General features: G+C 43.3%; 3 protein-coding genes, 2 long non-coding RNA genes and 1 other non-coding gene across 6 annotated transcripts; 2 read left to right on the forward strand and 4 right to left on the reverse strand.

Annotated features, from left to right (window-relative positions):
* The first annotated feature begins 897 nt into the window (after window positions 1–897).
* Window positions 898–2,960, forward strand: LOC133909644 (probable gamma-secretase subunit PEN-2). The gene is made up of 2 exons (XM_062352169.1): window positions 898–1,239; window positions 2,519–2,960. Exons 1-2 carry the CDS (start codon window positions 960–962, stop codon window positions 2,680–2,682), a joined length of 444 nt encoding a protein of 147 aa, XP_062208153.1. The 5' UTR covers window positions 898–959; the 3' UTR covers window positions 2,683–2,960.
* A 333-nt stretch (window positions 2,961–3,293) lies between these two features.
* Window positions 3,294–3,366, reverse strand: TRNAF-GAA (transfer RNA phenylalanine (anticodon GAA)). The gene has a single exon. It is a non-coding gene; the product is annotated as a tRNA-Phe (tRNA).
* A 4,601-nt stretch (window positions 3,367–7,967) lies between these two features.
* On the forward strand, window positions 7,968–11,566 carry LOC133909645 (protein ROLLING AND ERECT LEAF 2-like). The gene is made up of 4 exons (XM_062352170.1): window positions 7,968–9,674; window positions 9,792–10,003; window positions 10,162–10,385; window positions 10,479–11,566. The coding sequence occupies exons 1-4, from the start codon at window positions 8,264–8,266 to the stop codon at window positions 11,239–11,241; spliced, it is 2,610 nt and encodes an 869-aa protein (XP_062208154.1). The 5' UTR covers window positions 7,968–8,263; the 3' UTR covers window positions 11,242–11,566.
* A 258-nt stretch (window positions 11,567–11,824) lies between these two features.
* Window positions 11,825–13,080, reverse strand: LOC133909648 (uncharacterized). The gene is made up of 2 exons (XR_009908416.1): window positions 12,661–13,080; window positions 11,825–12,211 (listed from the first exon to the last, which is right to left on the reverse strand). It is a non-coding gene; the product is annotated as an uncharacterized LOC133909648 (long non-coding RNA).
* Window positions 13,081–13,654: 574 nt separating this feature from the next.
* Window positions 13,655–17,863, reverse strand: LOC133909646 (E3 ubiquitin-protein ligase RGLG3-like). Its single transcript, XM_062352171.1, has 12 exons — window positions 17,579–17,863; window positions 16,940–17,081; window positions 16,371–16,455; window positions 16,115–16,255; window positions 15,898–16,011; window positions 15,384–15,481; window positions 15,232–15,308; window positions 15,056–15,161; window positions 14,656–14,783; window positions 14,416–14,560; window positions 14,266–14,322; window positions 13,655–14,046 (listed from the first exon to the last, which is right to left on the reverse strand). Exons 2-12 carry the CDS (start codon window positions 17,066–17,068, stop codon window positions 13,963–13,965), a joined length of 1,164 nt encoding a protein of 387 aa, XP_062208155.1. The 5' UTR covers window positions 17,069–17,081; window positions 17,579–17,863; the 3' UTR covers window positions 13,655–13,962.
* Window positions 17,864–19,041: 1,178 nt separating this feature from the next.
* Window positions 19,042–23,552, reverse strand: LOC133910254 (uncharacterized). The gene is made up of 4 exons (XR_009908496.1): window positions 23,315–23,552; window positions 23,128–23,215; window positions 19,558–19,650; window positions 19,042–19,348 (listed from the first exon to the last, which is right to left on the reverse strand). It is a non-coding gene; the product is annotated as an uncharacterized LOC133910254 (long non-coding RNA).
* Between the last annotated feature and the right edge of the window lie 1,082 nt (window positions 23,553–24,634).

Here is a 24,634-nt window from a genome sequence, read left to right on the forward strand (position 1 = left end):
TATAAAACCAAGCTTCCCAGCATGCCCTAAAAGTCGTTGTATTGTATTCGAATATAAACTCAATTTTTGTATTACTTATTGAATTTGCCGTCGACGATGCTTTTGGGCTGTGATTCGAATATAAAGAATGACCCGAGCCAACACTGGCGCAGACTCCGGACTGCTCCCTCTGTTTCTCTGTAGGTGTCGTCGTAAAATGTTGTGCAACAATCATGTATATAATATGAATGTCCAGCGTTCCAAAACTCAACCAAACTTATAAGGACAATTTTCGTACCAATACCCACTGCAAAACCTAGATCGCTTGCACGGATGAGGGAATTTTTTACCAGGCATTGTGCAAATCATTAAGCGAGACAAATATAGGGGGATTTATCTGAATGATTCAGTGATGAATTTAAGCCCAATCCATTTGGACCCAAATCCAAATCAGCTAGCTGAATCATATTTGTCAGTTCAAAAGGCAAAGCATATTTGTCGGTTTGAAAGACAAAACCAAAAGCTGCTTCAAAGTCGATTTTAAAGACATCCGAGTTTTTAGTGTGAATTTTGTAGAAAATCTAGGTTTGCGGTCATATTTGTCGGAAAAAATCATTTATATTTTGGCCGGTAGCACTAAACCTAGGATTATGTTCTTAGGATTCATATATGATATAATCTAGTTCCTTATGATAGTGACATTTAAACCCAATTTTTACGGTGGAAATAAAAATTCAATTGTTAATATGATGTGTGGTGAAACACGTGACCACAAAGCTTCGACTGATTGCAGCTAAAAAAACAAGATAGTTTTCTACATTTATGAATATAATAAAATATGTGATCTTGTGAAAGTTAATCGAGCTTTTCTGTTTTATTTTTTTTATTCGGAGTTATAAGGTAGATTTAAAGGGGAGAAGTAAACAACAGTACGAAACGAGTAAGTAAAAAAACTCGGAAAAGAAAAGTAAAAGAGAGCGATGGAGGCGAGGGTAGTGCCCCAAGACGAGGAGTCCGGCCTTCTCCCCCGCCGGCCATCCTCCGCCGCCCCCCGCTTCCCCCCTCCACCGGACGTCTGGGCGACGGTGGACGGCCCCTTGGGGCTGCCGCTGGAGGAGGCGGAGGGCCATGCTCGGCGCTTCTTCCTGTGGGGGTTCGCGTGCCTTCCCTTCCTCTGGGCTATCAACTGCTGCTACTTCTGGCCCATCCTCCGCTCCCCGGCCGCATCCTCGCCCGCCACCTTCGCCCCCATCCGCCCCTGTGAGACTGAGATCCCTTCTTCCTCCTCCTCTTTTCACCTCTTCGTTCTTGCGTAAAATATCTGATCTTATCGTAATGCTAGTATGCGATGTGTTGGTGGTTTGACCGCCCTTGAACTGTCTGATTCGTCATTTAGGTTCGAATCGGCCTGTGTTGCGTTGAACATGACAGCTTTAGTGATTTTCTCTCGCGATGTTGGATGCTGAAATATTTCCATTACTCTCTAACTTTGTGCATATGTGACGTTGTAGTGGTTCTTAAGAGATTAATTGGTCTTAGTATGACTCTATGAGTTGGATAGGTGCAAAGTTTTGTGTCGAAACTGTAGGCTGTTGTTGGAGTGTGATCTTTAGTTCAGGTGAACATTAATTCTATCTAGGCACCTCGATTTAGTCTGCAAAAGCACATTCTAAGTAGTATCCCTGACTAAAAAAGTCACAATGAGTTGGACCATCACTTGTTAAAAGAATTTGAGTAACATCCAGTCAGAAATTAAGCTGTCTTGTACAGAGTAATTAGGTTAACTGCTATATATATGGCCATGCTTCGTAATTGAGTACTGCTTGGAAAACAGCATTATGTTTGTATGATTATGTAAAATTCAGTAGTTCTGTGAAATCAATTTCTTGCCATTCAGTATGTTCTTATCGTTGGAAACGATTTTTCAGAAATATTGAAGTAATTTTTGGGACATACTACAGTTTTTTAGTTTCTTGTAATGAGAGGGGCACCATAGTTTGAACCAATCTGAGGCTTCCCAGTGGCATGGTTATTTCCTTATGGCATAGTTTGAAAATATATGCTACTACTAGGTTCGCTTTGATATTTCCTTATGGTGGTAAGAGGTAAATCTAATTCCTTTTCATCTAAAAAACTCTGACTTTCACTTTCTTATGCCTCTTGAGAAATGGATGTCTGGTTTTTTAGAGCCATAGTACTCATATGGGCTAAAAAGTGTAGTTGACCTCAAATTGTTTGTTGATTTGTTGTGCCATTTATAAGGTTGGAATTTCTTTGTAGACTGCAGGTTAAACAAATCGAAGAAAATATCTAAATTAGAGGCTATCTGGGGTTATTTAAGTTCATGTGATAGCCTTTTTCCAAGTTCTCTGCATTATCGTTGGGAAATACGTTATCGCCACTAGTTTTTATTCTTTTACTTCTTTTCTTACTAGCTTAACTCAATAACCCCTGTCGTCTCTGTCTTGGTTAGATGCCATTACGTCCGGTGATGGCATTGTCATTTGCAGTTTCTTACACATGTGAATGTCGTGTGCAGATATTGTGCGATCCGCAATTGGCTTCACCATCTTCTCTTTGGTACTGATCACCTGGGCCACGACTTTTATAGTCGGAGGCGAGCGATTGTTCGGACCAGTGTGGAATGATCTAGTAATGTACAATGTTGCCGATAAGCTTGGCATCTCCGGATTCATGGGATAGCCTCCATTGACTTGCTCTGACCATTCGATTGTCGCACCTGTTGTACTCCAATATTGCTTTTCTTTGGAAAAGCTAGTTTCGTCCACCTGGGACTTGATACTGTTTGCTGTACTGTAATATTAGTGTGGCTCGTGTTGTAGAAAGAGAAGGATCAACGATGTGTTGTTTGTTGGAGAGGTTATATTACCAGAGACAGTATCAGCCTCCACAGGTGAATAGCGATGTGTGGAATGGGACTCAACTCGATAGGAAATCAGAATGTTTTGTGTTCCTAGACATTTTGAGATGCGTTCTACATTATCAGTTTGCACTGTGTTTCGGTCCAGTTTTCTAGATCGTAGCAAGTTCCGGTCAGATAAAGGGCAGCGATCGCAGGAAATTAGTCGAGGCATTTCTGTGCGTTTTAATTTTACGAACAAACATCAACAGAGGACAGCCCAAATGTAACAGACAAACAAGAATCCAGTTCTGCGCTTCATCAAAACGAAAACGTGGTGTTTTTGAACGAAAATTTGAGACAAAAAAATTAGCTTGTTCAGAAATTCAGGACTTGGCAAGCAGCACAACGCATGTTAACGGCGTCTGCCAAAAAAAAAAAAATCTTACAAAGCTGCGGTGAGCGTGGATCGAACACGCGACCTTCAGATCTTCAGTCTGACGCTCTCCCAACTGAGCTATCCCCGCTTTTCTTTTCACTGTGGTCTACATAAAGTTATAGAAGATACAGTTCGATCTTTCGGTGCTGAGCAACAGCCGGAATGGCCGTCCAACCTCCGGCTTCCAGCACAGGTTGACTTTTGTTTTGTATGCCTGCAGTGCAAATGTAGAAGACAAAAAGTCATGGGGAAAGTTGAAGATGCATCCAAGCTCTAACACAACCGGTGTTCTTAGTTGACCGTGCCTTTGGTCAGCTTACTTAATTTTGTTTCAGCCACGTTCTAGCATTACCAGCGAATTCTTAATTTTGTTTCAGACACGTTCTAGCATTACTAGCGAACTCTTAATTTTCTAAACAGATTTTGAACGAAAAGTCTGAGCTACAACGCAAAGTCAAAAGCTGTCTGTAGGTCAGCTCAACTAGGGTGGTTCCGAGTTACGCACAAGTTGATCTCAATGTCACAGCTGCCGAATGGGTCATTAACACGGGGTGAACATAACAAGGAGTTGATTGCCATGCATGTCAGGCAAAAACTAAGGAAACAGGTTATTTTTGCCATCCAATTAATGTAGAGTAATTAACAAAGCTAGCACTACTAGTCTTATTGTACTCACTGCTTTGTACACACATATATATATACTTGTATAGGAGTACGAGCTGACATAACATTGTTGGGTGTTGCACGATGTTGTCCTTAGTTAGCGGCAGGAACTATATTTATTAATACAGATGCAATCGTGCGTATTAATCAATCATGCAAGGTTGGGATCAATATAATCCATCTGCTGCGACAACCAGCTGAATATAAGTAAACTCATGTTGCAGCTTCAATTTGCAACCACCATTGGTTGTATATGGGGCAAATGGCAGTTTTTATACATATGATATAAAAACTCTATCATTGTCGATCAGTGTCGATCGGTTTCTTCTTTTGAATGGATGTATGCTATGTACCTCTATCATTGCAATGGCCCAGCATCGATCAATTCGCAGAAGCAACAAGTTAATAGTAACCCAGGTAACTTAAGAGCTTGTACAATGGGTGCTTAGAGAAAATGTTTATAAAAAATTCGAGTTTTTTTCTCAACTGTATTGACACATGTGCTTAGGTGGAGGACAATAGGTTTACTTAAACATCATTGTTTATATTAGTATTATAAGATAGTTAACCGTATTTAAACACTTATAGTCTTTATTTACATTAAAATTACAATATTTATATATCTTCTTATTACTCTTTTTTAAATACTATAAGTATCAAACATTGTTCACGCCCTAATATCGATCGTACGTACTAAATTTGTGAGACAAATTATTACGACCTGATTCGATACGATGGCTATGATGATGTGTGAGCGTAGCGGTTACGAAACCGCCCAAATCGATTGTAGCCATCATCATCCATCATCTATCGGCACGGTGGATGCATCAGTCGATCCGATCCCCCCTGATGATTGACAAGTGTGCCAAATTGGCATGCAAATTGCTGATTTGGACTTGATATATCTACCAATCGATCGTCCCGTGCCTTCAATTTGCAATTTGCATGGATCGGTTGATGATGTTTACGTAGCCGCGCGCGCGCGCGTGCGTGATACATACGATGCAGATCGAGAGGCATGCACTCTCTCGTCTGTTCGCGCGTGTTTATTTAATATGATCCGAAGGGAAAGACGTCCTTTCGGATAATTTTGTGTAACGGAAGAGAGTCAAACTTGGATTGGCGCCTCGGGCGTGTTTAATTAGTATTTTAATCTTGTCATCTTATTGCAGCAGCGATTGTCACGCACGTAGTATGCAAAGGCTTGAAAACTTTGCATCGAGGACTAGCTAAGCAGTTGGATTGTCCTCTATTGGTCTGGCGTTGCTAATCACTACGTCACTCCCGCGTTGGCTGCTAGATTACGGACAACTACCAAGTGGTCTAATAGAGTAAGTTAGTCTCGCTGTAATATTTTATTATAATAATTTTTAATTAAAAATTAGTATATTTTTATTATTAATTCTATTTATTTATATTTTTATTTAGTTATTTTGTTTCTTAAATAGTATAAAAATTGAACTGCTTTTTTTTTAGATTTTTTAATTTTGAATTTAACTATTTACTAATCGTATTTGATAGGAATTTTTTTTAAGCCTAGACTATTATATGTTTATTATAATGAGTGATCTAATTTATTTTTTTAAATTAATATAGTAATTTTGTGACTTAAAAGTAAATTTGGTAACTTTTTTTTAAAATAATAATATAATATGTAGATTTCGTATTGGGGACAAGCTCCCTGATTGAAACGAAATGAGCAGAGTATACGTCTGGCGATTGGGATGACTACTGATTAAAGATGCAACGTATATACAACATTTCTTTTCTTCTTTTTTTTTTCTAAATAGCGGTACAAGTCATTTATCTTATCTTTTATTACTCTACTTTTTCTTTCAGATACACAATGATCCTCTATAAACAGTATTAAAGGGGAAAGTGGCTACAAATTTGGAGTACTCACCCTCCTGATTGCATCCCTGTAATAGGAGATACGGCTCCTGCTAGAGCCGTTTGCTAACCGATGTGATCGGTATCAATGCTACAGTAATTTCCCCTGAGATGGCCTAGGTCTCTGTCGTCCGGGGCGCATCTGAGAGCCCCTCAAATCCGGCAAAAGAAAGAAGAGAAAGAGCCCGCTACTTAGGAGCCATGATACGTTACAAATGGCATACATGGAGGTACGCAACGTCTAGAAACGGAAACAGTTGCCCATCAGATCAATGGTGTGCCCACAGCAGGTCCTCGTACCGGCCCGGTCGCTATCATAAAAGGCCCCTGGCCTTTTCGCTTTGCGTACGGACTTCCCACATCGATCACAGCCAGGGACAGGTCAGAGATCTAGGGCACGCCAGCCACTATACATAAAATGACCCTGCTGCCTTCATAATTTGTCCAGCAAACGCGTGTAAACTGTAACCTCTTCCTTTGTCCTTCCATTCCATTGCTCTCCCTCTACCAACAAATAAGGAGAAATTAATCGATCGGTCCAGCTCGGCCGCCTTTCCGCAAAACACGTTCCGTTGAGTTGTCACTCATGTTGCATTACCCTCAATTATGCTATTTATTAAATTCATTAAACGAGCCATTAAACTAAATCATCTCGATTTTTAAAGGAGTAAGACAGACAACTAATACCTTTTTTTTCGTTCTCAACATGTAGACTTGTCAATTTGATAATTCTCCATCCAACTGACGGCAGGTTCAACTGATCCCCACCAAATCAAGAGGTTGAAGAGATTCTCCGAGATGATGCGTCAAGTCTTCTCAGCTTCTAATTTGTGCCTAACCAATTCATTCACGTTACCGTTCATTGTGCTTTTCTTGTAAATTTCTACTCCTTGACGCGTTCTTTTTTAGACCACTCCTTGAGACGCGGCTTGTGTGGACTTTACCTCCCTACTCAATTGGATTCCATTGACTCGAGTGTTAGATAGCTGAATGTCTACCATCATTGACTTGAACAATACATACGTGAGTTGTTGAGATTTCATCGAGGCAAAATTGTTTGGCAACGAGCCAAACATGAAACACCTCTTGAGCATGTAATGTCATCGTCCGTCCGATCCAGTTCTAAATTAAACAACACAAATTCTGTTTGGTTTCACCGAAATTGTAGTATTTGGAACATGTATGAAAGCAGAAGCATCTAGAACCAAACCAAGAACATGAGGCGGTCCAATTCAAAGTTTGAAACGGTGGCTCCTGTTTCTCCTTGTCGTCGCCATGGAGAGGCAACCAAGCTAGAAGAAGCTCTTTATCGCGGCGGGACACAGCTATGCAGCAGGACGCGGAAATCTTGAGACTCCAAGTCCTAGGGGGAGAAGGATTTGCACAAACACCCTCCCAAAGTTATATAATCTGGAATACTATTATGCTATGAGCTCCGATATTTTGCAGCGGTGATGGATGGATGGGGAAGAAGTAAATTTTATAGGATCTTCCTATGAAAGACCTTCATGAGGTTTTGATCCTTTTATACATCATCTGATCCAACGATTGAGATGAAGAATTTGCTTTAGATTGGAGGTGAGGGGATTTGAGATAAGGTCAAATTTCTCGATTTATCTTCACCTAACTGCCAACATTTTTCGAAGTGGGGAAACCTCATTTTCCGTTAGCATAAACGGAAATAACATACTGTTCGAACTTCAGACATAGGCAACGAAGCTCTACACCCAACATTAAAATGAGAGGATAAGTGGCTTAACATAAGATCAGGCAGGCATGACGACCTAACTGCCAACATAATTTTAATTTTGGCTTCCCCCATTTGCCACAACAGGATTTCTTGGACAAAAGTTCTACCTGCTGCCAGCAAAGTTGAGTTCAAACATGGGCTTATCTCGTATTTCTAGTTGAGTTCGAACGTATATGCTACTGTACATTAAATTATTAATTATATCAATTTACATCATATAATTTTTTCCTTAATTTCGAAAATACGAAATCAATCAGAAGAGGTGTTACTGTTATCCTATTATACCAAAATCGTCTCAATTCATCCCAAAGGTCAAACACTTAAAACAGAGGAAAAAGAAGGGGCAAAAACAAAAGTAGAGGACATCGAAACCGAATCGAAAAGGTAAAACTACTCCTCCCATTTCCGTTGTCGTCTCCCTCTCCCTCTCCCTCCGATCACCCCACTCTGCCCTGCCGCCCCGCGCCTTCCTCCTCCCAATCCGCCTCCTCTTTCCATCATCGCCTCACCGCGCCGGCGATAGCTCGACACCGATTCCGAAGCCGAGTCGGAGTCCGGGACCCCACCGCCTCCGCCAACCGACCTGCGCGGCGATCGCGCTCTCATATAATGGACGGCGACGAGCCACCGGAACCAACCGTCTCCGACACCCGCCGACGCTTCTAGGGTTTCCCGCGCGCGCATGGGCTGCACCACCTCCCGCGACGCCTTCTCCGCCGCGGTCACGTCCCGGGCGCGTCGGTCCTCCTCGTCGCGGCCGCGGGGCGCCGACCCCGCCGCGCTGTGCCGTCAGCGCGTGGCGCTGATCCGCGCCGCGGCCGACACGCGCTTCACGCTCGCCGCCGCGCACGCGGCCTACTTCCGCTCTCTCGCCGCCGTAGGCGACGCGCTCCGGCGCTTCGCTGCGGCTGCGCTCGCGCCGGCCACACCCTCGCCCGGCTCCTCGCCGGTACTCACCCTCCCGCCTTCCCCGGCCAAGCCGGTCGCCGCCTCCGCGGCCACCGCGTCGAGCCTCCCGCCGTCTACTTCCTCGTCCTCCACCGTCTCATCGCTCTCACATTCCCTCTCCGACGAGAACCTCGAGGCGCCCCCTGACGCCAAACACGGCGGAAGCGAGAAGGCGCCGTCGTCAACGAAGCATCACTACATGAGGGGCTCTTCCACCGTGCCCACCGTGGTTTACGAGGACCCCAACGCCCAGGCCCAGTACACTGAAGGCGAGACTAGCTACGGATACGGATACGGGTACTCGTACCCGTACGGGCCTTACGGCGAGGTGGTTGCGGAAGAGAGGCCGGAGACGGCCGCGCCGAGGCCACTGCCTTCGCCGCCGACCGCGGAGGCCTCGCCGTGGGATTTCTTTGACCCATTCACGCAGTACGATCAGTTTCTGGAGGATTACTCTCACGGGAATCTGCCAACCAACAGCCCCAACTACGCCGAGCTGAGGAGGATGGAGGGGATCCCGGAGCTTGAGGACGAGGCGGAATTGGAGGCGAAGGCTGAGGCTGAGGCATCGAAGCCATCGACTTCTGGGGTTGCTCATCAAAATGTTAAGGGGAAGGAGCCAATTCTAGAAAATGCCGCTTCACATGGCGAACCTTCTGGTGCCAAGATGCAGAGGACGGGATCAGAACCAGTCCCTGTTGCCAAGTTGCAGAGGAAGGCATCGGAGCCTGCTCCTGGTGCCAATGGCAAGGCGGGGCAACCGGTGTCCAGGAACGACTCGGTGCCGAGCAATGCCAGCTATAAGAGCAAGGAAGGGGGGAAGAGGAATACGGCGAGCTTGAAGGGTACAGTTAGTGGTGACATTGACGGCAACAGCTCCAGTGGGAAGAAGCAAGCTGTGGCCTTTGATGAGGAGGGGTCGATCACAGCGGCAGAAGGAGGTGGTGAGAGCCACGGCAAGTCAGTGCAGTCGGCGGTGAGCAGCGAGTCATTCTCGCCGTTGCACCATGCGAGGAGAGATGTAAGGGAGGCGATGGATGAGGTCAAGGGGCTGTTCGACGAGGCGGTGAACTGCAGTGCAGAGGTCTCGAGGCTGCTGGAGGTGGGGATGGTCCGCCGCCGGACCACCCCCAGAGTTCTTAGATGTGGGTAATGCATTACTTTATTGGAGTAAAAACATACTTGCAATTGCTTTTAGTTTGTAGGTTATGTTATTTGTGCTAGTGCAATAATGTTAAATCGTTCATGTCTGGTCTTTGCAGACATCTCTTCCAAAGTGGGGGATCCTCTAGGTCTTACCGTGTCGACATCGTCTTGCCTCCCAAAACCACATGGCAGGAAGTCCAGAGCATCAAGCAGCAAGGCGAGCACTTCAGCCTCGTCGGGTACTGGTAGAAGAAATGGTGTTGGTAAGCTCTCATCAACTCTGGAGAAGCTGTATGCCTGGGAAAAGAAGCTCTATCAGGAGATTAAGGTACAAAACCCGTGCTCACATCGACAAACTTAACTGAAATTGAAGTAGTTATGCTTACGCCAGTATAGATTATAGAACAAGGAACTGTAGATGTCAATTCATATGCTATCTGATTTATTGCCAAATATGTGTTGAACATGGTTAGGTGATTGTTCTAGGATGAAGAGAAGCTACAGATGCAGTATGAAAAGAAGTATAGGAGGTTGAAATCTCTGGATGAAGGAGGAGCAGAATCAAGTACAATCGACTCCACCCGGTTGTCGGTAAGGCTTTTGCGGTCCAAGATTAGCATCAGCATTAGAACAGCCAATGCCTTCTCGTCAAAGATAGAGAAGATCCGAGACGAAGAACTTTATCCTCAGCTCGTTGATCTCATCCAAAGGTATGAAGATTTCTGCTTTTAGTTGCCCTGTCTTGAAACTGTCAGAACAAAGAATTTTATCTGATGCATACGATTGCTTGTTCCCAAGTACAGGTTCAGAAGATTGTGGAAAGTTGTTCTAGAATGCCATGAGAAGCAGCTATTAGCCATACAAGACAGCAAAATTCACCGGCTTAAGGCGATTACCATAAGCCAATCGAGTGTTGCTTCAATGGCCTCAGTGGAATTGGGGAGGGAGCTCACAAGATGGTACCGCTGCTTCAATAAGTGGATCAGCTCGCAAAGATCTTACATTGAGGCGCTGAATGGATGGCTGAGGAAATGGCTCCCTGAGGTGCAGGAGGAAGTTACAGCGGATGGAATCCCACCTTTCTCCCCAGGCAGGCTTGGCGCCCCGCCTGTATTCGTCATCTCAAATGATTGGCTCCAAGGAATCGATAGGATCTCCAAGAATGAAGTGCTGAGAGCAATGGACCATTTCTCTAAGCTCGTGCATCAGTTCAAGAAGAGCCTGGAAGACGAGCAACGGCAGAAGCGGAAAGCTGATCATGCTTCCAGAGATTACAACAAAAAGCGTGAGGATCTGCAGGGAGAGCTTGGGCTTAGTACCAGTCTGGATCTCGTTGCAGTCATGGAGAACCCTCGCTACAGCCATGACGACCGTGTAATGGATATGGAAAAGGCGAGGAAAAGAAGGGATGAGGAGAGGGTCAGGCATGAAAATATCTTAAATCATGCTCATATTGCAGCCTCAGCCACCCTGCCAATTGGTTTGATCCCTATGCTGCAACAAATCACCAGCTTCTTTCAGGGAAATCTGCAGGTCTACACGCAAATTAGAATCCAAGGCACCTGAGCCTGCAGACTGCCAAGAAATGGGGTTCCACAGAAAGGTTTAATACACCAGAGTTCAGTTTACTACAGGCACATTTTTGGGTTGCTGCGGAGAGGGGATAGTAATGCAAATTTTTTTGTATAGAATTATAAATATAATATAATTTGGGGTTAGGCTTTTGAGTACGTTCTTAGAATGCGTACCGTGGCAGAATGTTACTGTTCTACATAAGTTCTTACTGACTCGTTGTAGGTACCCGGGGGGGGGGTTAACCAACGGTGTATTGTTCAGAGGATTTAGCAATTACTTATTTATTCTGTACATGACACTTACAAGCTAGTGATTTGTTCATTTGAGTAGTGTCTCTCTGTTCATGGCTTCATCCGGCTCCTCTTTGAATTCAAGACTATACTTCCTTGCATTCTGTTTTTCTTTACCACGTAAGTTCTGATGATGAAAATGGCACATATTGCATTCAGGACTTTGAAAAGATTTCGTGTTACACAGATAAGCAATAGCAAACCTTTTATATGTGCTAAGATGATTTAAAATATTTAATTTTCTTACAAAAATGAAATTAGGACCAAACTGATCATGTAGCATGTAGGGAGAATAACCCCATAAAGCATCAGAAACTCTCTACAATTGTAATTCCCAAACTGATCTAACATTCTAATTTCTAAGCCACATGCGCATGTAGGGAGAATAACCCCATTCGCTGTACATGCATTTCTCTTTGCCTCACAAGACCTGTTGCTCCCTGTTCAGTTGACTCAACTAGTCATGAAGTTCACCCAATTATGTAGTCGAGGCATGGACCACTTCACTATGAAGAATCATCTGCCTTGACTGCAGCTGATCTCAACTGGTCTAGCTGTTTCTTGTGGTTAGCAATGCGACGGTTGCTCTCCATCCAAATGAGGAGAACGGTCATGTCAGCTGGGCTCACCCCACCAATACTGCTAGCCTGACCTATAGTTTGAGGCCGTACCTACAAACGCATCATAACATGATTTAGATAAAATGCATTTAGAAAATAGATAAGCATGTAGGCTTTCATCTATAAATAGGAGATGTGGGCATGGCAAAGCCAAGGTTTACAAATGTGTTTTACCACCGAAGATTGCTTGGCGAACAGCACGGTAATTCGGTAGAAACCGATCAAAATTTATCAATTTTTTATTTTTTTAAAAAATTTTAAATTTGAGTTTGTTTTGTAACCTTTTAGTTTATGAATATGGTTCGGACCGAATCATCTGGTAACCATACCGACGATATTTCGAACCCTGCCGCAAGACCATGGTGAGCTCATCTCTCTTTCTTCTCCTTTCTTTTCTTCTTGCTCAAGCTCACGGTTAAATGCAAGCATGTCTCAACAGTCGGCATCATTCAGTTTCTGGAATCAAGCACAGTTGGAAGGTACAGGGAGAAGAGCGTTACCCTTTGCGGAGGAAGCAACGGTAGTGGAAAGGCGGCGGCGCGGAGGAAGGCGCCAGGGCGGCGAGAGGAGGAGGCGGCGGAAGGAAGGGGGCGGTAGGAAGGCAGAGAGGCTTGCTGCTGTGGCAGGCTGCGGGAGCGGGCGCAAGCGGAGCAGCATGGCCGCCGTGGGGGAGAAGCGGAGGCTGAGCTATCTCTACTCTTCTCGCGGCTGTGGCTCTCAAATCTCTTGAGAATTTACAAAAAAACACCCATACAGGTTAGGAGCTTTTCCATGACCCTCTAGCAAGTTAATTTCCATCAACTCTATAATATTTCCTCCCCTTTTCTTTTACCTTTTTATCAACTCGGGTGGATGGTGCTATGGTGCAATACAACTCTCGTACAAATAACAAACGAAATTGATAGCTGCAATTCTCATAACAAGACCGTAGAAATCAATCGGATACGTTATAAACTCTTATATTTTATAGGAGTATAGATGAGATCTATTTTATCACTTTTAGCAAATCATCTATGTAGAGGAAAGTACCATGGTGCAATACAACCCTAGTACAAATGGCAAACCAAATTGATAGCTGCAATTCTCAGAACAAGACGGTAGAGAACAATCGGATCTGCCATAACTCTTGCATTTTATACAAGTATAGATGAGATTTGTTTCAACACTTTTAGCAAATCAACTATCTGTAGAGGAAAGTGCATGGTGCAGCACAACTCTTGTACAAATGGCAAACAAAATTGAAACTATCCCCTGATATGATGCCGTGCTGATCTCCTGTGATACGGTGCTGATTTCCTGGGCTGAATCCTTGCTTGTTTGCGTGTGTGCGCCTGGAGTCCGGCTGTGTACGCGCCTGGATACGTTGCATGTTGCTGTTCCAGCCGCATGCACGTATGCCTGGCTATCAGCCTATCACTCAGAACAAAATGAGCATTTTGAACTCAATCTCTTCAAACTTGAACAAGATTAGCCGTTCCATAAGTAACAGTGTGCTAAATCAAAGTATCTGTTCTCTGATATGAAGAGGAGAACGAGTATCTTGTGACACAACTGCTAGTATCCCATTCAACCAGAAACCACAATTCCCAGCTACTACTACAAGATAACAATAAACTTTGCATGCTATAATTAGTCAATCAATATTACTGGACAGGCACGATAAATCCTTTTACATCGTTTTCATGGCATTCACACTAGGCCATTGCAGTGCAAGGTCCTTGAGCTTCCAAGTTCTTGCTCCGTACTGTTAGATACTCCATGGATGAAATGGTTGATCCCTCCACTCCAGATACCACAGCGTCTCAAGAATAGAGCCTCACACGCATAGTAATTGGTGCACGGCACAAGGGGCATGTTGATAGTGTTGGGCCACATTCCTTGCATGTCTTGGACAAAGAAACATGAAGTAAGGTTTATCAATCTCTCATCCAAAGAGAAAAACTTCCTGATTTTCATCCAAATTCTATCCCTATATACTTCCAAATCTCAAGTTAGGTTACTGCGCAAGTTCACTAGCAATAGATATTGGCTTATTGTGGATCATTCCACACTTTCACATTCCGATGATTCCCCCATGGACATCACACATGCATAGAAAAACTTACCAGGTGACCACACTGAAAAGCCATGTCCTTTGGATTGGTTAAACAGATGGGGCATACCTATAGGTGGGAAAAAATAAACAGTTAACTGTTTAAGGTGTCATAACTCTAGAGGAATATAGTGCAGAGTGATTGGTCATTGGCCCAAAGTACCTGCTCGTCGGCAGCACTTTTGCCAATGCCAGTCGACCGGGAGCTTGCAGTTGGAGGAGGATGTGAAGCTGCAGCATTATCATGTTCAAGAACTTTGTTTGGAGGAGGGAGAATTCTTGGAGGGGCAGTCCTTTGTGCTTGCTTTCTGAGATAGCCGTTTGGATAAGGCAATAAGCAAAATGTAACAATGATACCAATAAACTAATACAGGACCACAAAGAATTGAGCAGGAACTAGTACTCTATAGGTTGGTGGCCTTGAGTTGCTTTATACTGAGAGGGTATTTCCATAAGAGCTGCAAGGGCAAATGCAGCCTCCTTCTTTGACATATCCTTACTTGTCGACATAATATCAGTGAAGTTTACAAACTGCAAAAGTTTATCAATAAGATTCTCAGACGAGCAACAGACAAAATTGCAACATGAGTCTCTTCTACTAGTCACTAGTCAGAACTCAGAAGACAATGTCAGAAAGTATATTTAACTCAAGTCAGTATTTTTTTTCCCAAGTGAAATCATCAATGTCTTCACACCATTAAGTAAAAGAATGACAAGTCAATCACTAGCATGGAAGGAACTGTTTTGAATGGAGCACATTGTAGGTTTGGGATTGAAAAGGCATGTAGTAGTATCATAATCACCTGAAAATTATCAAAAACTCTTTCAGGGATACAGTCATCAAAATGCTGCATCGCATCCCATGGTCCATCGCCCACCCCAACCATCACAATTGAAAGAGGATAGTAGCTGACGACCAAATAGGCTTCAGCAATACTACAGTATCACCAATTTCTAACAAAGGACGAACTGAATTTACCTAGCATCAACAATTGCTTGTATAGTTGCCTGTTCTTGTGGACTTAATCTTCCATCATTTGTGTTAGCGACAGTCACCTACAACTTTTGCTCAGGTAAGACACATGGTGACAATTCTACTGAATTAATTTGCTGCTATTATGAACATGTCACCTGTCCATCAGCTATGATTACGAGAACATGGTATTGCCAGTTACTATTTTCAACAACAGAAATCGCTGCATAAATAAGAGGTGCAAAAGAAGTTGGTCCTGCACACCAGTTGAACAAAAGAATGAGCAAAGAATGTGCAAAAGAAGTTGTTAATTGAAGAAACAATGTCTGTAACCATGACCCCACAAATAAAAAGAATAATAAGCAGTTTAACTAGTGATGATGCAAAAACTTCCTGGTGATCCAAATCACTGAGCACCAAAGAGGGCGATTTTGTATGTGCTACGGTGCAGTAAATTTTAAAGAGCTTGGATTTCCTTTTTCTTAAAAGAACTTGACGCAAGAAAACAAAGCATAGCAAAACATTGACTACTCTAAATCATAATCTATCCTGAGAACAGTTCAGTCGGAATAAAGACTGAAGTCTGGATTTGAAAGCTACTGAAATATTCAGTCTGTTATCTTATCATTGTACAATATCTACTGAACAAAAGGGGGGAACAGGTCTTGTTACCTGAAAGTTTCAAATGTGGAACAATTTGTCGATACCTTACAAGGACCTCTTCAAAGCCATGACAGGGACGGTTATCTGGGTATAAGCTGAAGACAGAGTGATCATGCGTAGAAGCTGCAGAATGAATTACATTTTATCAAGTTATATAACGATTATACCAATTTTTCCTCAAATGAAAGTCATAATGGGAAAAGGAAAAAGAAGAGCAAATACTTACCATCACCAAATCCAAAACATGGTATCAAGTTATCATCATCAAAAGGTGACAGTGTTCGGCCAATTATAGAAATAGCTTGTTCGTATGGATTTGGGGTGCCATTAATGGCATGCAGAGATTTTCTTTTGAAGGAATGCCTACCTACAGGGTCAGTAAAATTCTTTAAAACTAAGAGGATCTTAAGTAAAACTGCTATAAAGCCTGGAAGGAGACACTATGATGGGGACAGTAGTACAGATTACAGAAGTAACATCACCTGACCATTCATTGCTTTTGGTGAAGTCAATACCAAGAATTAGATTCGACGATTCAAGACCAGCTTCTCTCAGTGCAGTAGTGACCTTCATAAATCGAAATAAATAAATAAAATTATACAGCGGCATTTAACACAGACACATGATGCAGATTTTTTCCCCCCAAAAGAAATGATGTAGTTGAAGCACATGAACAATGTTTACCACAAGAAACAACTACATAAATGCTGCGGCGCTAAACTAATGTTAGGTAGACATAGCCATGTAGCATGCCAGATTGTCATTTAATCGTTTTATGCACTGGCGGTGCCAGGATTTAACAGTTTTTCTCCATATTTATCAAGCCCTTATGTTGAAGCTTGAACAACATGCAAAATTTAGGGGAATTCGCAAAGTTTTTAGGGAAACAAAATAAAGATGGCTTGATCACCTCAATTTGACTAACTTATGTTCAATGCAATTGGTCGCGACCCAAGGGTGACAGGAGAGATAATATCCCAAAACAGCAAAAAATTGTTTCTAGACTTGAGACATAAACAAAGTCGTATAAGGAGATTTTACTTCTTGTTACCTCATCCACCGAGCTATAATTGTCTGGTATAAATTTTGGTTGCCGCTTGTCCTGGAATTTTTCCTTGGAACTTCCAGATGGAGCATGAGCTTGATGGCAGTGCTTGTGATGAGTCCTTGCACCCGACATTATCTGTTAAGATCTGCAGGAACATATAAAATTCCCAACACATTAGGAACTCACATATGAATGAAACTCCTTCTGCAGTTGAGAAATACATCATGTGTAGTTTCAAGACATTATGCATAACAAAACAAGAAGAAACCTAAGAGAGAGCAGTCAGTTATGGTTCTTTGGATATATTCTGTGAGAACTAGAGCAATCAGAGAACTGCGGAATCCCATATCGTAACCAGTTGGTTCTCAGGAACTGTACTCCTTGTATCCTGGAAATACCAGAGCAGTTGCCCCAACCTGTGCTAACCTCAAGAATCGGCTGATACCAAGCTAGTTGACTGGGACCACCTTTTCCCCAGTCAGCCATCAAAGCCTCAAGTCGCCGCAGCTAAAATCGCCTCACTAAATCGATGGTAATTAATAAAACTTCCATCAACATGCATAGCAAACATGGAAAGAATACAGAGAGGCCTAAAACCCGAACCGATGTGGAAGGAGCTACCAAGAGGATTGCGCTAGGTACCAGGTAAGAATCGACGCGGCGGCGCAGGCACGGCGAGGCGCGCTCACAAGCCTGGCTACGGCGGCGGCGGCGCGTACAGACCACGGACGCAAGAGGAGGAGGTCAATGGAGACTCGCCGATCCGGGACAGCACACAGCAGAGCCCCCTGAGCTTCGAGGATGCTGCGCGGGCAAGGCCAGTGGTAACTAACACGCGCACGGTGGTCCTGGAACTGAAGCAAGCAACCGAAAAGGGACGGCAGGGGCTCCCTCTTCGGATCCGCTTCCCTGTAAAGTCGCTAGCGTCACTATAACGGAAGAGGATACTCTGACTTTACAAAAGGTATTTATGACTTTAGGTAAATGTGACTTTAGGTAAACGTGAGATGTAGAATTGGAAACGGACAGAAAATATTTAGTACCACACCTCACAAACCCTGTTTCTCTCTACTTTTACCCTTAAAGGTTGAGGAACCGGATCCCACTATAACTTCAACAGTTACACAAGTGGCGGACGAATGCAAAGTCAAAGTGTCAGTTCAGTTCAAAACACTGTAGAGACACAGTATGCATATTTTATGTAGCGAATTTACTGTAGCATTTATGACATAGTAATCAATGTAGACCCTTCGTAACGGATGGCTGAGTTCGCATACAATCTTTAAGTTACTGGAGGTACAGTGTCGTTCGATATTTAAGACGTTGAATATGGTCTGCTCTATGGTCTGCTCTGTTGCGTAGTCATGTTTTGTCTCTATTTTTGATGCGTGGTGTTTTCAATATTTGAGTACTGAATATTGTATTATGCACCGTAGTTGGTATTTCAGTGTCGAATACAGAGAGTTTTCAATACTAATACGTCGAATACGGTAAATAGTACTGTAAAATTAGAATATGGTGAACAGTCCTGTAAAATTCAAATAATTTATTCAATTTTATCATTCTATCATACTCTAGCCTCTCCGTCTCGTTACCGGTTACGATATGAATTCATTTTACTAATAAAAAAATTACAAAGAAAATTAATGGATAATCTTATTTATCCTTTTTCGAATCGTATCTAAAATCAAACTACATCATTTCAGACGTATTCGTGCGACGACGCTCCTATAGCATGTACATATCTTCATTCATTAAGTTTGTAATTAATATTATCGTATCCAATATTTATTTTTTCTTTGTAACACATAAGTACTTAGCTAGTAATGCATAAGCATTTAACTAGTAACTAAATAGATCTCAGATAGTTCTTCTATTCGTGATCATGTGCAGAAATTAAGCACAAAATGACAGAACTAAAAACTAGCGCACGCAAGTTATGCACACCATACAGTCGATCCTGCATAGCCTTTGCTCGCTAGCTTGGCAAGTTCAGACACTAGCACAGATGCTGCTCGAACAAACAATACTACCAACCAATGGTTATTTCACCACAGCTAATTAAATTATGAATTTACAATCAAAACATAAATGAGGCACTGCGAATGAGGATCAGTCAAAACTACGTATGTTTGTTGAACCTTATATCGAGTCCAGTAAAAATGCATCCCGTTACAACCAACCAACCTGATGCACCCAACATAAAAACAGAATGGCGATCTTTAGCCACACCGGCAAATTGATCAATTAGACATAGTGCTTCAAACGGAAGCTAGGCGTCTACACAATCTCAGTTTGTTACATCAGGCTTTTGATATACAGTTTCCAGACATTCTTTCGCACGATGAACTTTTTTGACTGGAGATCGAAGCTCCCGTTCTTGGCATTCCTCTCAAACATCGTGTCATACTTCTGCAAAGTATTTCAAGAGAGAAATTTGACGTTATGTTTGGCTCAGGCCTCAGGCAATGGTTGCACATATGATTTTAACAGTCTGAAATTAATTCACATGAAGTCGATACAGAAAAAGAAAATAACAGCTACAGGGATGTATTTAGTGGATCAAAATATATTGTCACGGAGCCGAACGATCTCTTCCCAAGTGGACTGTTCGCCGATACCTAGGATCTGCCGGGCTTCTTGCTCGGTCATGACCTTGGTAGCCCCTCTAATACCATTTATAGCTTCCTGGGCAGCTCCAGTTTTGTTTGCATCTACAAGACAAAATTAGAAACGATTAGCTGCATTTCAAAAAGCAAATGTCGAGTGGATGATGTAGTGACACAGATGTTGCTTCAGATCAGAAACCAATTTCTAAATAATAATGTAAGGATTAAGTCTGGTAAGCCATTTGATTAAGTAGCAATCTAGATAGATAAATGTTGAAGTATTGAGTACAAGAGCATCTAACGGCCCCACGAGGATATGACGACCAGCTGGGATATTTTCTAAACTCCACAAGCCCTTGGCTCGTACGATCAACGCGAGGCTTACGTGACCAACCACCTTGCAGCATAATATGATACTCATACCTAACTTGTCTAATCGTATTTATTGATGTCTACTCAAGTGTTTTACTTCTCGAAGCACATCATCCAGCAAATAAAGTCGTGACCGGCGTAGATGGGCAGTACTCCGTCACGTAGCATTAATTTGCTACAGAGTGAGGTGTTACAGACCGACTTACGCCACGCAACGGATGGGACAGAATCTGCAGAACAACCAGGCAAGTTGATGATTTTACAGGTAGATTCGCGGAGCGTAGAGACAGGATGGCTTGGCAGACAAACTTACAGCGCACGGCAATGGGACAGGCCAGGCGACCGGGGGAGGCAGGTGTGGCGACGTTCCACAGATGGGGCGAGCATGCAGAGATCTCAGAGCAAGTTGGGTTCACACGATTCTCTATAATGATGATTTAAGAGTAGAATATTTAGTCAGACATGGGCCTGCTAAACAGGGTCGACTTATAAATTCTCCTTCTCTGTAGTATATAAAGAGAGGAGGACCCGGTTTGTAAGGGGGAAAAGAGACAAGAGTAAAGAAAACTCATCTGTAACTAGTTCACAAACACTGATAACAAAATACACATGACGTAGGGTTATTATCTTTAAGGAGGGTTGAACCTGAATAATCACTGTGTTTTTGAGTTCATCACAAACACATACACCGCAAGTGTCGTTCACACGCCCATCGACCGGTACATCCTGAAATCATTATCAGGGATTAAGCCTTGACAATTGGCACGCCAAGTAGAGGGCGCGTTTCTGCGTTTCGGTAGGTGTTGAAGATTATATTAGGCTACCCATGGTCGGATCCACGGTAACCGCTAAGTCCCGTTCCGAGGACCCTGATCACTGTGAGGTGTTCATCATGGGATATGACTCAGATGAGCCTGATGTGTTTCAGAAATGGGACATCGAGTCGGAGTCTGAGGGCTCCGATGCTCGTTTGTATGATAGTTCATGTAACAGGGGACAACGGAGGCTCCCATATTCCGGGTGCTAGCGATAATCCCCAGGCCATGCATTCAGAGGGAAACAAACCGACGCCAAACACGGGGACACTCTAACATAGCCCCAACCACTAAAGCGTCGCCAGGAGGAGCTGCCGCAGAGGACCCGGTCTTTGGTGGCGACGTCACCACAGCCGTCACGCCGCACGAATGCCTAGGGCTCCCCCCTCACGATATGTCGCCAATTCGTTCTTGGAAGCTCAACTATGAGGCCATGACACCTGCACAGAATCTGTAGACCGTGCGAATTTTTCTTAGCCACTCACCGGTAGCAGTACCGGAGGGATCATCAAATATTCCAAACACAGAAGCTAAAACTACTTTATGATGCTTACATGCAAAGCAAGGTTGTGTATTAACAATGCAAACATAAATCCAGTGCAAATCGAGTGTATTAATAACGTCCCTGATCAAGCGTATCTGTATCGGATACGGCTCCGATATGGCTAGGATACGTATATATCGTGTATCGGAAAAAAAGAAAAAAAAAAGAAAAATTGGATACGTGCTAGATACTTAGACGATACATCTCCGATACAGCCTAGCCCAAGTTGATAGGGTCCCTTCCATGACTTAATGCATGACCCTCTCGGTCTCTTTCCATCTCTCGACACTCGACACCTTGCCTCCTCTCTCTGTAGCTGCAATGAGCGTCCGGCGGCAGGCCGCGCGAACACGTGCTAGCGACAACCTCCACCAGCAAGGACTGCTGCATGGGCTTCCATTCTTTGCCTCGACTGGACCATGCAGTCACGCACTGTTGCCTGACCTGCCTGCAGCAACAACGGGCGAGCAGCTGTGAGCACCCCTCCTCACCTCCTGCAGCCACGGTGACCGGCGGTGACCGTCTGACCGGTGAATTCTTCTCCCCTTTCTCCTTTTCCCCCTCCCGATTGGCTCAATTTAGTAGATCTGTATAGGTTCAAGTTCAATGCTTCGATTTGTACTAGTGTACTCTAGGTTTAATGCTTCAACTTCAATTTGTATAGTGTACTTTGTACTTTATAGTCTGTACACCGTACCCAATTAGTGCTTTTCTTTTTTTACATTCAGATGGCTTATTGTTGTGATTTGTAAACCGTTATGTGCTATGTCAATCTCAATATATTGTGCTATGTTGTGAACTCCAGTATGCAGTAGCTATGTGATATGCTATCTGATTGACTGATTTTATAAGAGAAGAAAGGCCGGCTGAAGTGGAAGGCTCCTCATCCTCAAAGGTGATATAATTCAATATGTTTTCCCTCACTTTTATACGCTATGCACTTGTGGTTGTTGGCTACTTGGATAATCGGAATGGTTGTTGAAAAAGAGAGAACAAATGACACAAGAATAAGGTAATTTGTTCCTGCTATTATTATATGCACCATATTAATTATTTTTTTAAAAAGTCAAACGTAACCGCGTATCAGGGTTTTCAGAAAAGTGGTGTATCCACGTATCTGTATCGACCTGATACTGATACACGTATCCGCATCGGTGCTAGCTAGCTTGTACATCCTTCAACGCTAAAGTGAGAAATGTCAATATATCCTAATGACACAAACAACCTTATTATGCAAGGTACAAAATGCTTTTAGTTCAGTGAGGCAGCATTATAAAGGAAAGAACAAACTTCTACATTTTAACAACAGAGCACTTGAAACGAGGCCCCTAAATCTAAGGGCCAAGCAACACAAATACGAAATGCCGTGCTGCCCTGGTATCATCAAACCACCACCACCAGCACAGGCTACCGGGGTCAAAAAGCCTAAAAAAATTCCTTTTTGGATTGACATTTTAAGCTGTATAATATACCTGATAATACTCACAGATAAGCCTAGAAGAATTAGAAAGAAGAAGAACAAACTTTGCATCTTTGATTTGCATTTTGACAACAGAGCTCTGCAAATGACGCCTCCCAAATCTTATGACCAACCAACAGGATGCCTGGTTACCCCAGTACCTTCAGACGAGCACCACCCAAATTGGGACAGCACAGGTCACCAGGGGCAAAATGACTCAAAATATCTTTTAGGATTGACATTGTAAGGTAGATACTCTAGTTACCCAATTATACTTTCTCCACAAGCCACCGCGCACAGATAGGCCCATGGATTCAAATTCTTAAGCACTGTGCAAACAATCAGAGGAGCGCGAAGATGCATTTTTTTCGCAAGCGAAGAGGAGTACTCACTGACGATGGCCTGGCGATAAGCCTACAGGACGGCCCTACCGACCACGGTTCCGCCCATTACGATCAGATTCGCAAGGAGCCTACCCGCCTGCCAAATCATTAGCATCGGGTAATGTGCCAAGCTCGAAAAGGGTATTGAACACCATGAGCAATTCGAATCGAGAAAGGAATCAGAAAATCAGCGCACCATGCGATGTATTCCCCTCCTCCTGCGACGGCGGCGGTGAAAGAAGCCTCGGGGCTAGGCAAGGTCTCGAGTAGGCACGGGGGGAGGCCGCCGCAGGTCGCAGGGAGGGAGGGCACACGGGTGGCTCCTATGGAAAAACATGGCGGCGACGATGGATGGATGGTTGTGCAGTTTTGGTCCCCTCTCCTCGCCTCGGCGGCGCTGGTGTTGGTGTCGGATTTGGCTTGTGAGCGCAAACAATCTTAGGCAACACGAAAGACGGTGGTGGAGACTTGACGATTAGGGAAAGTCACCTTGGTTTGGACAAGGCCCACTACAGGTCCAACTATAGCTTACGCCCACATGTACTCTTTTATTTTTTTTTAAATTTCATAACACTACAACTATTTACATATAACTACCATAAAACTATAATTTTTAAAATGAGTTTTATAAATCTACAAGTATTTGTACCTAATAACATAAAACTACAACTATTTTATGAAAAAAATAAAAAATAAAGAGTAAATTTTTAGAAGTTATACCCTAGTAACATAAAATTACAACTATTTTGTATAAAAAATTTAAAAATAAAGGGTAATTTTTCAGAAGTTATAGTTTTGTGATGATTATATATAAATAGTTGTAGTTTTGTAAAATTTACTTTTATTTTTTAATTTTTTCGATACGTGTGACCGTGAGCGTGAACAACACAAATGACTGCACAGTAAACGTATCACAGATTTAATTACAACACAGACATTGCGATACGTGTGGCTGCGTGAGTTGTGACGTCGGCGTCGGCGTTGGCGACGGGGTAGCAACCGAAGTATGCGTCGGAGAACGACGGGCGCCAGCTGCATGCAGCCGCGGAGGATCTGCGCGGCGTCGATGCTCTTCACATTGTACTTCCTGATCAGGTAGACGATGAGGTTGCTGCTTGTCGCGCTCATCGCCATCCATTTTTTGAGGAACCAAAACATGTGCATCAATGGCATATGCAATTCTAGCAAACCAATTTCTGCATACAAGGAACCATGCATCTCCCTGTGAGGATGGAGTACTAGGAACTGTACACAATTAACTTTGACCAGTAGTGCTCAAACCTGGTGCTTTGCTTTATGCACATGCATGTGAGTGTGCGCTGCACCTCACTAGAAAAGCATGAACCTGCGCATGCAGTAAGGTAGCGGATTTATCACCCTATTCCGTGCTTAGAGTGCTCATTCGCATGTGCGTATATTTGTTTTTTTAGAGGGTACTAGAGACGCACTTCACGTTTATACCATACGTGCACACACGTACACGTTTATACACATGTTAGAAAGGGATTAGAAGGTT

This window comes from Phragmites australis, chromosome 2 (assembly GCF_958298935.1).
Source record: "Phragmites australis chromosome 2, lpPhrAust1.1, whole genome shotgun sequence".
Lineage (NCBI taxonomy): Eukaryota > Viridiplantae > Streptophyta > Magnoliopsida > Poales > Poaceae > Phragmites > Phragmites australis.